The following is a 15,591-nucleotide window of genomic DNA, read 5'->3' as shown; positions in this document are numbered from 1 at the left end:
TGATCAGACTTAAGTTGCAGACTTCTAGGGACTGCTACTTGCTTGAAGACTCCAACAGTTTGATGAAGCCTGTTTTTAAAGTGTCATGCTTGAATCAGAAACTTTTCAGAGATCTTTATTCAATGTCAATGTAAACAGAATATCAAGATTAAAACGTATTTTCTCCACACGTAAGATTAAGCTGGTTTGACTGTCTTAACGCAAGCAAGGAGAAGCTTCTCAGCAGACATCTTCTTCCCCAGCTGAATGTTAAACCTGAATATAAAGTAACACTTCCTGTTAATGTATTAAGGGGAAACTTAATCTGCTCTCCTTGGCCAACAGAGCAGAAAAGAAACTTAGACTTGTTCTGTGCGTGTAGGATTCCCCCCCCACCCCGAAAGCTTAATTGGGAGAAGGGCTAAATTTTGAATATATTGATTGTGAGATCTGGTAACCTGTGACTGCAGCTCAATGTACAGAACAATATAGCCTTTACAAACTTTCTGTGAATAAGTTTAATATTTGCTCTCTGGTTTCCTTGTTACAGAACACTGTTGCAGCTTTCAAGTATCTGAGGGAAACAATGCGCTGGTTCTGTCTCCAGTGGTCACCAGGTATATTCCACTGGAGACGCTGTTGTTCAGGCGCAATGAGAAAATAGCAGGAGGCGAGACGATCAGTTTTCAGTGGGAGGAAAGAGAGAAGAAACAGACCAGTAATGCAGAAGCAGTGCCAAAGCAGAGCACAAACAAAGAGAAGATCAATGTTCAATAACCGCAATAGTTAAAAATATACACATTTGTATTGAGGAGACATATGCTAATCTGCGGGAAAGGAAATCAGTACGAGATATAAAAAGAATGTCATTCTGTTGGTGTTCAGAGTTGGGTTCCTAGACTGCCAGATTGACAAGTTAGTTTATACCAACAACAATTTGTGAAGTTGCTAGGGAACCAGAAATATTTTTTTCCCCACCTAGGTTTTGATACCTTGCTGTAGAACTTGTAGAAGCTTCTTTGTTGATAACTTTAGAGGTGTAACCATTGGCTCCGTTACACCCCAAAACCTATAGTTTGACCTACAGTTTGTGGATGCAGGTGCCATGGTTCATGAGAAAGGCTCTCTAGGAAGACTGTCAGTGGCTATTTTGGAAAATGGCTTCCACACCTTGACTTATGCCAACCTGTTTTGTCCAGCTGTATTTTTCCCCTGTTCCAAATCGTACTGTGCCACCTAAGTGGAAACTGACATCAATAATGACTTTTCTGCGGAGTATTACTGGGACTGTGTATTGCTTAATGTAAAGTCTCAGCTGAAATTGAAACATGCCATCTGGGACCACTGCAATATGGTTCAAACAATCCAGCTACATGGGGAGCAGGGATTCAGAAAGATATCACATTGTCCACCACTGTAAGATAGATAAAGATTCTGTACAGCTTTCTGGGTTTAGGTGTGAAAATACTTGCTAACGAGACCCTTCACTATTGGGTGCAGAGCTAGTGTGATTTATTTCTTTACAAAAATACACACACTTCAGAGTAAACTTTCTTTCACTGGGTACATTGCAGTAGTGTTGTTTTTTTTAAAAAAATGAGTTGTATCTAAAAGTTCTATTCTGTGATTAGAAGAGAACCATTTATGGCCCATTCTGAGCTTTAGCCAGCCTGACTCCCCCCCCTGCAACTGTTGGCTACTTGTGTATACTCCTCCTTTGTGATTTCCCCTTTCCTATACATGCCCTTCTTAACTCTCAGCTCATCTGCAAGCTCCTTATGCAGCCACACTGGTTTCCTCAGATGCCTCCCACTTTTCTTTCTTGTTGCTATTGTCTGCATTTGGGCCTTCAATATTTCTCCTTTCAGAAACTCACATCCTTCTTGGACTCCCTTCTCTTTGAGTATTTCTGACCATGGGATCACACCCAGTAGCTCGTGGGTGTGATCATAACCATAACTTAATATATATATATATATTTAAAAACCACATTTTTTCCTAAAAGTAACTTTTAATCAGTACAAACTGTATGTGAAATAAAAGGAAATTCACAATCAAATACAGGCAAGGTTTGCTGCCATATACATCTGAAAAATCTCTTTACATCTGATAACAAAACTGGGGACATATTAAAAATCCTTATTTTAGAACTAAAAAGCTATTTTATAAGCTTAACCTTTTCCTTTAAAACTCTAAATTTAGGATTGTTGCTGACTTTCTTATTGAACAGGGCCAGAATTTCTTCTTCAGCCTTATGATGATGATCACCTGCCACTGCATAATACTGTGATAAAACCTGCACAAGACAAAAGGAGAGACAAAAAGAAGTTACATCAAACCTTTCACGCCATTATCAGCTTAAGTGTATTTTCTGGAATATGAAGCATCTAACTCCAAAGCAAGCCCCATCAAGTTCTGTCATATTCCACTTGGGCTTTAAAGCCTGCACTGGCTCCCAGTCTCTAATTCGAGGCACAAAACCAGCGCTGGTTTTTTACTTTAGAGCTCTGGAAGGTCCGAAGGGGCCATGTTCTCCCATAGCAGCCTGCCCACATGTGAAGATCTTCCGGCAGAGCCCTGTGCTGACACCTTTGAAGACAGGGGCAGCTGGGGGAATGAGGCCCTTTCTATGTGCTTGGTGGCATCTGACTAGCTGTCACTTCTCCATTTGTAACATTATGAACTAAAAGAAAGAAAACCTGAGCTAAATCTAGGCTTCAGTTACAGATAGGTAGCCGTGTTGGTCTGCCCTACTGTGTATCTGAAGAAGTGTGCATGCACACGAAAGCTCATACCAAGAACTAACTTAGTTGGTCTTTAAGGTGCTACTGGAAGGAAAAAAAATTTTTGTTTTAAATCTAGGCTGACAGTTTTTGAAACTGCCATAGCTATTAGTTACACAACCAAGTCTTCAGTTGCATTACAGTGGTACCTCCGGTTGTGGACAGGATCCGTTCCGGAGGTCCGGCTGGATCCCAAGGTTTTTGCAACTGGAGAGACTGCTTCTGCACACGCGTGTGGCACGGTAGAGTGCTTTTGCATGTGCATGTGCAGCAAAAACCCGGAAATATACTTCCGGGTTTGCCACTTACGTATCCTGAAGTTTACGTAACTGGAGGGATACATAAGCGGAGGTACGACTGTACAGGAGCTTTCCTAAACATTGGCTTAGCTGTTGAGTTGTAGAATGCTTAGGACCATCCCACCTGCCCAGAACATATATATTTTAAATGCAATCAGCACACAAGGCCTTTGGACAAAAGGTATTAAATGCTGTTGGTGGAACAGCAGAAGTTCATCAGAGAAGAAAGGGGGCAGCACTACGGTTTAGCAACTGCTCATTTAAATTGGAATTTGGCAAATGGTTGTGCTCACAGAAGCACAGGTTTTTTAAAAGTTAGGGCACAATCCAAGGTACGTTCTCCTACACAAAACCTCACTGAATCCAGTGAGTCGGGCAAGGTAGGGCGCTGGAGTTAGGCAGCAGCCTGAGGGGAGGCGATGAGGTGGGCAGCTGTTCTGGAGCCTGATCCGTTTCCTCAGAGAAGCCTCAGAGTTGGCCCTTCTTGGATCAGGCCTTTCCCTTCCTGTTCTCAAGCCTTGCAGCGTTTTCTTGCTTGGCAGTAAGGGTCCTGCATTGCACCTGGCGTGCCCCTGACCATATGCAGAGTGCTTTCTCCCCAGAGCAAGACGTGTGTGTGTGTTTCCTTAAAAGGCTTCAAGGGCCAAATGGATAGAGCATGTGCAAAGTTATTTTTGCCTTCTGATCCCTGCTTGGCAGGGGGTTGGACCAGTTGAGCCTGAAGGGTACTTTCCAACTCTTTGATTCTACGATAGGGAACCGTTCCCTGAACAGTACAATTTTGTCTTTATTTTTTAAACAGGCAAATTATGAAATAATTTGGAAATAAGGAAATAATGAAAACATGCTGTGAATCGCCCTGAGATCTACGGATGAAGGGCAGTATACAAATATTTATTCCAGTGGTGCTTGTGCAGGGGAACTTTGCCCGGCCTTGTACTCTGGGTTTCAGAAAACGCTCCAATATACCTTCTTCCTTAGTTTTTTCATTGGCAGTTCATTGTCAGGTGCTTTCCTCAGAACAGCTTTTATAGTTCCCTTCCAATTGAATTTACCTGTAAAAAATTGTAAAAAGATAAGGAAGAGAGAATAAAATAAATTATCCCCATGCATTTTGGCCAGGTCACTATGGAAACCTAACACCACTTTCAAATGTTTCCTTGGTCAGGTTAGTAGTGCCCTGCTTGCTAAGCATCCTGCTGCACTGAGATGATTTTGGAAACTGAAATATTGCCAAGCACAGCAGCGCAGGATTATGTGAACAAGGGAGAATGGGTTATAAATCAATCAATAAGGAAGTATTAATCCTCAAGCAATAAGGAGGTTTTTTTTAAAAAAAGCAACAACCATGAATAAGGCCTCATTGCCCACACTTTCGTATTTGAAATCAGCAGCCGGTCCCTATGCCTCTCTAGCTCAGAGGGGAAATACACCTGGCTGGTTCCAACCCAGAAAACCGTCAGCTGCATCCACCTGGAGAAATGACCAACTTTTTCCAGTGGTTATTTTAAAAAACCTCATCTGTAAATATAAACAGCCAAACTCACTATAATAACCTACATACATTTTCTACCCGATGTGATCTACTACAAACATTTAGAGGCTTAGGGAGGGATTTGACGTCAGACTCTTCTGACTGCTCTGTCAGTGCAAGAATTTTTGCTTGCCAGGTGGGATTCTGCCCCCTTTCCTCCCACTGCTCTAGGGCTTGTCTGACCCTCCAGAGTGTATTTGGGGGGGGCGCAGGGGGCTCATGGGGGGGGGAGTAGCCCTTGCACACGCTTCCACTGGCACACCAGGTTAGTTAACTCTATAACACTTGAAAACTGTGACAGTGGATTTTCTGGGGCCAACCTCTGCTGGCATTTCGGCAAAATGTGGGCTGCAAGCTGGAGAGGATTCCTCTGTTCAGGAAAAGAAGATTTAAAAAGAAAGGAAACAAAATGAACTGAGACTTGGTCTGGCTGTTCCTAACAGATTAAATAGCCATATAGCTTGCATGTACCAGCATCTGCTTGTCTAGCAGAACATTCCCCACCCCCTCGCAGACCCCACTGTCGTCCCCTGCCCCCAGCCAAGCCTTCTCAATGTTGGGAAGCTTCAGGAAAGGCCTGGCTGTGGTAACAGTGGGAGATGGAAGACGGCAAAAATTAGTCAGAGGCAGCCTTGTTCTAGCAGGGCTGGGTTGAGACTGAGAGGGCAGGAAAGACGCATTGTACAAGTGGACTTGTGTTCTCCCTGCTCTGGATCCACCCAACCAATGGTATGTCGTTTTGCCCTAAACAGCCTTGGCCCAGTAGACCTGAAGGAGCGTCTCCACCCCCATCATTCAGCCCAGACACTGAGGTCCAGCTCTGAGGGCCTTCTGGTGGTTCCCTCACTGCAAGGAGCCAAGTTACAGGGAACCAGGCAGAGGGCCTTCTTGGTTGTGGCGCCTATTATGTGGAATGCCCTCACATCAGATGTCAAAGAGAACAACTACAAGACTTTGAGAAGACATCTGAAGGCAGCCCTGTTTAGGGAAGCTTTTCATGTTTGATGGACTACTGTATTTTAATATTTTGTTGGAAGCCGCCCAGAGCGGCTGGAGAAACCCAAGCTGATGGGTGGGGTATAAATGAATTATTTATTATTATTATTATTATTAGTAGTAGTAGTAGTAGTAGTAGTAGTAGTACTACTACTATTATTATTATCATCATCATCACCATCACCACCATCATCAACTATATAACCTTTAGAAGACATCTGAAGGCAGCCCTGTAGAATCATAGAATCCTAGAGTTGGAAGAGACCACAAGGGCCATCGAGTCCAACCCCCTGCCAAGCAGGAAACACCATCAGAGCACTCCTGACATATGGTTGTCAAGCCTCTGCTTAAAGACCTCCAAAGAAGGAGACTCCACCACACTCCTTGGCAGCAAATTCCACTGTCGAACAGCTCTTACTGTCAGGAAGTTCTTCCTAATGTTTAGGTGGAATCTTCTTTCTTGTAGTTTGGATCCATTGCTCCGTGTCCGCTTCTCTGGAGCAACAGAAAACAACCTTTCTCCCTCCTCTATGTGACATCCTTTTATATATTTGAACATGGCTATCATATCACCCCTTAACCTCCTCTTCTCCAGGCTAAACATGCCCAGCTCCCTTAGCCGTTCCTCATAAGGCATCGTTTCCAGGCCTTTGACCATTTTGGTTGCCCTCCTCTGGACACGTTCCAGTTTGTCAGTGTCCTTCTTGAACTGTGGTGCCCAGAACTGGACACAGTACTCCAGGTGAGGTCTGACCAGAGCAGAATACAGTGGCACTATTACTTCCCTTGATCTAGATGCTATACTCCTATTGATGCAGCCCAGAATTGCATTGGCTTTTTTAGCTGCCGCGTCACACTGTTGGCTCATGTCAAGTTTGTGGTCAACCAAGACTCCTAGATCCTTTTCACATGTACTGCTCTCAAGCCAGGTGTCACCCATCTTGTATTTGTGCCTCTCATTTTTTTTGCCCAAGTGCAATACTTTACATTTCTCCCTGTTAAAATTCTTCTTGTTTGTTTTGGCCCAGTTCTCTAATCTGTCAAGGTCGTTTTGAAGTGTGATCCTGTCCTCTGGGGTGTTAGCCACCCCTCCCAGTTTGGTGTCATCTGCAAATTTGATCAGGATGCCCTTGACTCCATCATCATGTATAGGCAAGCTTTTTAATGTGTAATTTTTTATTATGTTTTTATATATGTTGGAAGCCACCCAGAGTGGCTGTGGCAACCCAGTCAGATGGGTGGGGGACACATAATAAAATTACTATTATTACTATTGCCACCCACAAATTTATAAGCCCCTGTCCTCCTTGGACACGAATATCCTGTGTTATCTAAGCCTGGTACTCACTAACCCACTTTCAAGACAAGGGAACTATGTCCTTATAAATGTTACAACTCTCCCTTATACTTTAACAATGATTCTAATAATTATATTGACTAAGGTGCTACGTCATTGTTGCCATCAACAAACAGATCTAGCTCATAGTTGGCAAACTGCTAAGCATCCAAGCGAAGGTTACCTTGAAGCTGATCCTCATTTTCTTCGGTTTCTGAATTGTTCATTCTTTTTTGTGCAATGGGAGATTCGTCAACATCTGGGGTGGGATTTACAGGGAGAGAAACAGTCAAAATAAGCGTCAGGAAGTCCAGTAACAGAATCATTAGGGAACCCACCAAAATTGGAATAGTGGTTAAATCTAAAATCTGCTCTGCCTGACATTTCATAAAAACCTCCTACAGCAAGGAAAAATCAGAAAAGGATTGACATTGTCAGATGAGATTGTCAGGATTCACAGAATGCTGTGTGAGATAGCAAGTCTGCAGGCTTGAGTTTGCTAGCTGATGCAACTGGCTGATGCAGTCAGCCTGCAATACTTTCTATGGAAGTGCTGGGTCAGAAAGACTCAGCAGTAATGTGTGTCAGTTGATTGGCTGTCATCGGTTTAAAGGGGAAACCTGTCCAGCAGTAAGTGGGTGGTGTAGAAGAGTGTGGTCAGAGAGAGAGATAGAAAGGTCTTCCTATTTGCCTTAAGGTGCAGCCAGGTACTCGGCTTGACTGTATGAACTGCTCGTGTGTTATAGCCTGTAGATATCTGTATATATAGCTTACAATATACTGCACTGAAGAACCTGGAACTCTGAGCATTTCTGCTAAAGCGCCGCAGAGAATTCGCGACAGAGATGGGTAGAAATCAGGATGTCCCTAAGGCTGTCACTCTCACCCAGATTTCAATCCAAGCACTGAAATTTATCCTGATTTATATACCGTACATCCTATATACTACAAACTGTCCTTTTTCCCAAACTGCACCTCATACATAGAAGCAAGAACTGCAAGTCTGATACCTTCAGAGACGTTACGCTTGCGTTTCTTCCCATTTGCTTTGGTCCCTGCCTCTTTTGTACTGACACCGTTTCCATTCATTTCCAGTTCAGCTGAAACATCTGCTTGCTGCTGCTTTGTCAACTTCAAGCCATTCCTTTTGGAAATATTTCCATTCTCATTTTCTCTCTCTTCTTTCTTAGACTTCTTACTTTTTTTGAGATCTAGGCCCTCTGGCTGAACTTGCAACCTTAATTCTTTTGCCTTTTTCATATTTTTCCTCTCTTCCTTTTGTTCCCTTTTATTCTTTTTCTTTGCAGGTTTCTCCATTTTTACTTGGTTGTCTTCTGATGGCGTTGGCATAACTTCACTGTTTGCAGACTGGTTTTCAGCTGTCTCCTGTTGGGAAGATGCAGAGGGCTTATACGTCGCTATGATGAGACCCCCTAGTCAAAAAGTTGGGGCAGGGGGGACTTCAGTAGTTTATTCTAGGAAGTAATCCTGCCCACTTGTCATATCTGGCCCTGATAAGGATCTGACCCATGGAGCCAAAATGGTTCCCCCTCCCTGCTTTAAGCAAAACACAGAATTGCTTTTTGGTGCAATGAGAAGGTCCACTCACAAGTACCACCAGCAAAAAATAATCAGTATCTTTCTAGGATGTGGGACTTGCAATGGGCTTTTCTGAATGTGTGGAGGGAGGTGGTGAAAAATCCATGCCTCTACTTCTGGGCTATTCCCCCCACCCCCTGGACCCTCATTCCAAATAACCAATTCTTTCTTGCTTTATCTTAGGCTACTTTAAAGCCCTTCACGGCCTAGGATCCTTGTACCTACAGGACCGCCTCTCCCGGTATGCCCCACGGAGAGCCTCAAGGTCCATAAATAACAACACCCTTGTGGTCCCGGGCCCTAAGGAAGTTAGATTAGCTTCAACCAGAGCCAGGGCCTTTTCAACTCTGGCTCCGGCCTGGTGGAACGCTCTGCCTCATGAGACCAGGGCCCTGCAGGATCTGATTTCTTTCCGCAGGGCCTGTAAGACAGAGTTGTTCTGCCTGGCCTTCGGCTTGGAGCCAATTTGATTCCCTCCCTCTCTTTCTTTTTTCCTTTCCTTCTCCTCCTGCGATGAGGAAATAATGTTTCAATATTTTAATGTTGTATTTTAATGTTGTTTTTAAGTTGTATTCATTCAACTTGTTTTTATTATTGCTTGTTAGCCGCCCTGAGCCCGGCCCTGGCTGGGGAGGGCAGGGTATAAATAAAAAATATTATTATTATTATTATTACTTCATCTATATCCTGCAAAGCAAAAAGCTGCAGAAGCTTTTGGGAAGACACTGTCCCAGAAGTTTAAAGTTCCTAACTTCAGTTCACACGAGCCCTTAAAGACAGCATTACTGTCATCTGTGTGGACATTAAACTAAGAAATGCATATGCAGCACATTTCTCTATTGCAAAAGAGGAACTCTGCACATGGAGGGGAAAGGGAAGCCTACAAGGTTATTAAAAGCAATTATTTATTAAGCAAATGAGTACAACTAGCAATCCATTTAGGAGGCAATCCTAAAGGCCCACTGATATTGTGGGATGACTGGCCTTAGCTGGCTAATAGAAAAGAAAGACTGGCTACAAGCTCAGCCACAATTTGTGGACTTTTGACTATGAAACATTGCTTCCATTAAACAGTTTCCAGTTAGCTTACCTTTCTGGTAGCTTGTGAAAAAATGTCCCACACCTGGTCCTGCAGTGCAGTGCTATGTATTTTCAAACTGTTAGACATCCAGTTCTGTTTAGGTAGAAAACAGCAGAATTTCTATTTATGCACTGATCCGTCAGCAAGACACTTTTGCAGTATTCAGATCGGCAGAAGGGCCACAGGATGGGATGGCATGGACAAATGGGACCCAGCAATCATGCCCCTTTCTTCAGAATCTAATTAGAGGCAGATGCCAAGCTATACATGCGAAACATCCTCTGCTGCATTCAGTAACAGTCACAGGTAGAACTGTAATACACATTAGAATCACAACCTGCTAGTGGCAAAATAGTTCCAGCGCAGTTGACATGAGCCCAAGTCATGTATTATTTCAGTATGTGGGGCTCACACATGGCAGATGGAGTGGAGGGCAATGCCAGGCTGTGCGTGTGTCTGCTTGCAAAGAGCTGCCTATGAGTTTCAGGTTGGTAACACAGAGACATACCCTTTGGCAAGGATGTATACTCAGTTCATGGATTTCAAGGGGTGGAACCAGGAGGTGCAGCCCCATTCCACTTCCCATGTGTTAGCTGCCCAGGTTGAGGTGTGAACAGGGCTATGGAAAGGCAGCGGAGATCATGCAGCCAAGGACAGGCACCAATTTCCTGAAGCTGGTAGCTATCTCAATTCAGTGCTAATGTTTCAACTGCATTAAGCGCCTCTCTTGAAAAATGTCTGTATTTAGGGCGGCCTTTCAATTAGCTTTGAAGTACACGTTTGCAAACTTCTTTGCTTTGCACTCCCTGAACCGTTTTGCCTCACTTAACCTCTTTGATCACTTTTCTGTGCCCGTTGCAGATCAAAGCAGCGAATCATCCTACTGCAGCCCTTGAATGCATGTGCTGCTCCCACTCACTTTAAAGCACCGTGGTGTTTATCACTGCATTTTGTGAATGCACAGCTGCAGCAACAAGAATGGACGGTGAGAGCAACAGTGGGCATATGAGGGAAATGCCCACCCCCACTCTGCCAACAAAGGGCGTTGTAAATTGCCAAATCAACTTGCCTGCAGCAGAACCCCTGAGCCTGGAGGATTCTGGTGACGCTTTCTAGCGAAGGGGTAGCCAACATGGTGGCCTCCCAGAGCCCCAGCTACAGTGGCCAATGGTCAGGGATGATGGAAGCAGGAGTCCAACTTCTAAGCATACCTGAAACTTGCCCTTTTTTCTTGGAATGTTGTCATAGGTATACATCTGCTCCAAAATATCTCGAACTTTGGGGTTAATGTTGGTTTCCTTTATCGCTTGATGAATCTTCTACAAAAGGAAAGTGGGAATGATTGCATCTGAGACACAACATACTTAAATCACAAGTCTGATGCACTGAAAATCAGATGTATGCTATACACATCACAGGTTTAAATCTGTCCATTTCTCCTGTCTGCATCAGGGTCTGGAGGTTTGGGAATTGTGTTATTGTTTCTGGGGTGTTTATGTTCACTGCAGATAAAAACAATGGCCCACACGGAGCCTGAAAGCTCGCCTATGACCATCAATACATTGACATTTTACAACTACATTTTGGCTAGGTAACGCAAGTAGGAGTAAGATAAAAACTCTGTATTAGCTCACACTGTCTCATGATGTTTATGCTGCAAAGTACCACAAGGATCTAGTTTCCATTTCCACACCCGCTGCAAGACTATTTAACATCTACACAAAACCACTTGGTGAAGTAGTTTGGACATTTGGAGTGAAGGGTCATTACCATTATGCAGATGACACTCAGCATTATTTATCGTTCTCATCAAATCTAGGTGGGGGCTGGAAACTCTTAACAGAGGCAGCTCAAGTGAGGGATGGGATGTGCAAGGGCTAATAAAGTGAAGCTCAGTCAGGGCAAGATTAAGGTGGTGACCCCCAAGGAAACACACAATCTTTTCAAAATGGGGTTGTATTTAGTCAAGGCTCAAGTCTGTAGCTGGAAGGTGTTTTCAATATAGTCTCACATATGGACACATGTGACTAAGAATGCATTTTGCCACCTTGGGCTGGTATGAAACGTATTGCTTCTTGCTGGAATAGCAACCAATCAATTAAAAAACTTCAAATGCTTCAGAACATGGCAGCCAACAAAGTGCTGGTTTTGGTTAAAAGCTCTGAATGGCCTGTGACTTTAGTATCTGAAGGACTGCACCAGCCCATGAGCTGAGTCTGTCAGCCAAGGCCCTCTTCTGTCAGATGGGCAGAAACAGGGCTTTCCTTTGACTATGAAATGCCCTCCCAAACCAACAAGCTGGCATCTACTCTTGCATTCAGTGTGCACCTGCTGCAAGGTGTCCTGTTCCCCAAACATTTGACGGGCGAAGTTAGATAATCATATGTAGTGTTGGTGGGTTTTCTTATTGTCTGATTTTTAAATGTATTCTTCTATTGTTTTGATCTGAGGTATAAATTGCATCAGAGACCACTGGTTGAAAGGGAAAAGGGAAAAACAATCAGTACTGTACACAGCTTTCCCTGTAAATTAAATGGCATATTACCATGCTTATGTGTGCACTTGTTTTTACCTGAATCCATTCCTGCTGTTTGACATCTCCTTTGTGAGCTTTGGCTTCATAACCCTTGCCACCATATTTCTGGTCTTCACTTAGGCACTTCACATGACATTTATAATCATCACCCCTTAAATATTAAGAACAGCATAGGTAAAAAGCCATAGTAGTTGTAGTAGTGGTAGTAGTAATAATAATAATTTTATTTGTACCCCATCCTCCCTAGCAGGAGCCGGGCTCAGGGCGGCTAACATCATAAAACTAACACAGTATACAAAGAACATAAAAACAGGCAATCAATTAATTAAAATACATCTTAAAATTAGTTTATAGCACAACACTTATAGCACAGTAGGAAGATTTCAGCTCTGGATATATTGAACAGCCTTAATTCCCAGAGAAGCCACGGGTCAAGCTAATCCAGAAAGAACTATGACTGGCAGAAGCTGACCTGTAATTCTATATAGAGCTAAGCATGCCTAATCCTTATATGCGATTATGCCAATGTAACTCCGCACAAGATTAGGCTGCACATAAAATTAAGTCACACACGGGGCATCAATTCAGTAACTCATGCGCAGCTTCTTCTTTAAACAAAAAGGTTTTATTTACAGGGGCAAAACTGTGTCAGAAGAATGTCGGGTCAGCATTAAGGTCAATGTCATCATTTGGAGACCTGTCGGCTTCAGTAGTTCTTATTATTCTAGTGGTACCACTGTTCACTTTTTACATAGATTTTCAATTAACAGCACTACTTAGAATTAAAATCCAAGCAGAATCCACCATTTGTCAAGTTGTGCAGCAATAGCACAAAAGCTTGCATATCCACATAGAATCCTGTAATGTCATCCGTTGCCTTTATCCCACATCAGCGTGACTGAGAAAATAGCACAAATTAACCCTGCAGTGCAGTTCACAGTTATATCCTGTTGCAGGTTGCGGGTGCCGAGAGAGAGCAGTTTCCAGCATTTTGCAATATAGCCCACTACAGGCAAGAGAACAGTTCAGTTTGGCTTCCCAGTCATAAATGCCCCATCTCTCTCAGGTTGCAGGGAAGGTCAAATCTACTTGCCACCTCAGACTTCCTCCTAGGCCAAATCAAGCACTCAGTAACACGAAAGTCTCTGCTTCCCTGGAATGGGAATGCATTTAGACAGCCAAACGTTCTTCAGCCATTTCTTGTACAATCAGAGGCTACTGCCTTCACCCTTTGAGATTTCTTGAGGGTTCCACCTTGCATGGCCAGGGAGATGCTTGTATTTTATGGTGATCTTGTTACTGTAAATCAGATTTTATTCTGCTACTCTTACTTTCTTTAAACGATTCTATTTATGATGACTTTACTAATTTTTTATGCATTAGCTTCAACTTTTAAAGAAGACGTTTTTGGCAGTTCTCCCTCCCCCACCCCTTGCATTTTTTACCATCCTACTCAGGAGTGGATAACTATATCTAACCAGTGGGCTGGACTCATCAGTCCACCACCCTCCATATAGTAACTTATGACAGGTGGGCAGGACTGTCACCATAACGTCAGGAGACTGACACCTTTCAACATTCAAAGGGGATTTGTTGGTCTAAGGCTTGTGCCCACTTGTTCTTGTAACACCAAACCAGTTTCATTGCAGATTTTTGCACTGAGCTCCTTGGGAGGAAGGGCAGGATATAAACAATAGCAATAACAATGAGTTGTTACCACCAAATAATGAAACAAGACTCTGATAACCTACCAGAAATCTTTACCACAATCCATGCAAGAAAGGCATTGGCAATTGCGGCACACAATTACATGCTTTTCAACCTGTCCCTTTTTCACAGACTCTCCACATGCGTTACATGTGAAAACCACCATTTCTTCCAAGATAGCAGTATCTTTCTTCAGAGACTGTTAGAATTGATCCTCTTCCAACAAATTCTAGAAATTAATTAAAAATAGTGTTTTACATGTCCTTTTAAAAAGGCAGGACTAACAAAGCAAAAGTTGATACAATAAAAATATCGTTAAACACCCTGCTGAGCATTAAAGACAAAACTATTAAGTTAACACTGCCTAAATAGCACCATACACCCAGGTCCATTAACATTAATGATTCCAGGCATGCTGGTATTTATTGTAAGCAGCAAATACATTCAGAATGGGAATAAAATTTCTTAAGGGTTTGAGGGAATGGGCAGATCCTTTGGACTACCAAAAGACCTGCATGCCCAAAGGAAAAGACCCATCCATCAAATGAAGAGAACTCTGTTTTATATTTTGCACCATTGGGGGAGGGAGTATTTTAAAACTGTAACTGTTCCAGGTACCTTGGCAGAAAACACACACACACAAACAAACATGCACACAAACAAGTATGCTATTTCACAAGCAGCCAACCAAATAAGATTTCTCAGAAATCTGGAGGAGCAGCTGGCAAAAAATAGAGCCTGCTGTTTCATGCTTCATATTATTATTGTTGTTGTTGTTGTTGTTGTTGTTGTTGTTGTTGTTGTTGTTGTATTTATACCTCATTTTCCCTCCTGACAGGGGACTCAAGAATGCTTACAGATAAAAATAAGTACATCTAAACATGAGGGGAGGGGAAACTATTAAAAATCAATTAAACATTGATTAGAATTAAAACTATATAAATATATATATATAATTAGTATATAAAGATAGATAGATACACTATGTGTATGTACATACATACACACACGCGCGCGCACATATGTATATGTAGTTATACATAAGTTATACATATAGTTATATAGCCTGTTAAAATAAAGCATAAAAGCTGATACAGGCTATAATGCGTTTACCCGGCCGACGCCACTTTTGCCAGGGAGCGCAACTTACCACCGTTTCCCGGAGGAGCGTTGCCGCGCGGGAGACACGTGTTCGCCGCGTTCACACACTCGCCTTTCTAGCCGCGGATCTAGAAACCGGAGCGGGTCCCGAGGGCCGAGACGCGCTCAGCGGCGGAACTCACCGGCTAAGGCTGGCTGGTGGTCGTCGCCGCGCCGCGCTTCCCCCGCCGGGTCGCTCCCCTCGGGCTGCAGCGACGCCTCCGGAGCGCCACCCTCCACTCCGTCGCGCACCTGTGACGACACCGCCGGCGACTCCTTTGAACGTCTCAGGCCTAGAGAGAGAAACGTCGAGAGTAACACCCCCGACGCCCGCAAGGGCGGCAGAGCGGCGCGCTCTAGGCCTCAGCATCTCTATGGGCAAGGAGGTCGCGCGTAGGCGTAGACTTACAGCGTGCAGACTCACACGCCAAGATCAACTTCCGGGTTAATATCGGAAACTTTTAAAGGAGACATACAGAATCTTAGCGCCGCAGCTGTGCTTATTAGCAAAGAGTCATTAGGGCTGATTTTACATTTAAAGTGGGGGTGGAGGAAGAGTCAAAGCCCTAAATATTTATTTTAAATCACATTTCGCATGCCC

General features: G+C 43.4%; 2 protein-coding genes across 4 annotated transcripts in view; one reads left to right on the top strand and one right to left on the bottom strand.

The window, feature by feature from the left end:
- Window positions 1-648: 648 nt before the first annotated feature.
- Window positions 649-15,591, top strand: part of NSG1 (neuronal vesicle trafficking associated 1) — a 53,544-nt gene continuing 38,601 nt past the window's right edge. Inside the window, exon 1 of the mRNA XM_053402051.1 lies at window positions 649-654. The gene's annotated coding sequence lies outside the window, so the exon portion shown is untranslated. The remainder of the gene's footprint in view (window positions 655-15,591) is intronic.
- On the bottom strand, window positions 1,971-15,264 carry LYAR (Ly1 antibody reactive). Of its 3 annotated transcripts, none has more exons than XM_053402044.1 (9): window positions 15,001-15,259; window positions 13,895-14,079; window positions 12,180-12,294; window positions 10,819-10,926; window positions 9,617-9,700; window positions 7,938-8,313; window positions 7,112-7,186; window positions 4,031-4,116; window positions 1,971-2,275 (listed from the first exon to the last, which is right to left on the bottom strand). In XM_053402044.1, exons 2-9 carry the CDS (start codon window positions 14,014-14,016, stop codon window positions 2,138-2,140), a joined length of 1,104 nt encoding a protein of 367 aa, XP_053258019.1. In that variant the 5' UTR covers window positions 14,017-14,079; window positions 15,001-15,259; the 3' UTR covers window positions 1,971-2,137. The 3 variants fall into 3 exon arrangements, with proteins under 3 accessions (XP_053258019.1, XP_053258020.1, XP_053258021.1); XM_053402045.1 differs by having other exon boundaries at window positions 15,134-15,259; XM_053402046.1 differs by lacking the exon at window positions 4,031-4,116 and having other exon boundaries at window positions 2,126-2,275; window positions 15,001-15,264.

This window comes from Podarcis raffonei, chromosome 9 (assembly GCF_027172205.1).
Source record: "Podarcis raffonei isolate rPodRaf1 chromosome 9, rPodRaf1.pri, whole genome shotgun sequence".
NCBI classification, from domain to species: Eukaryota; Metazoa; Chordata; class Lepidosauria; order Squamata; family Lacertidae; genus Podarcis; species Podarcis raffonei.
Note: the sequence above shows the minus strand (reverse complement) of the source record. Positions and strands in the feature narration are given on the sequence as shown.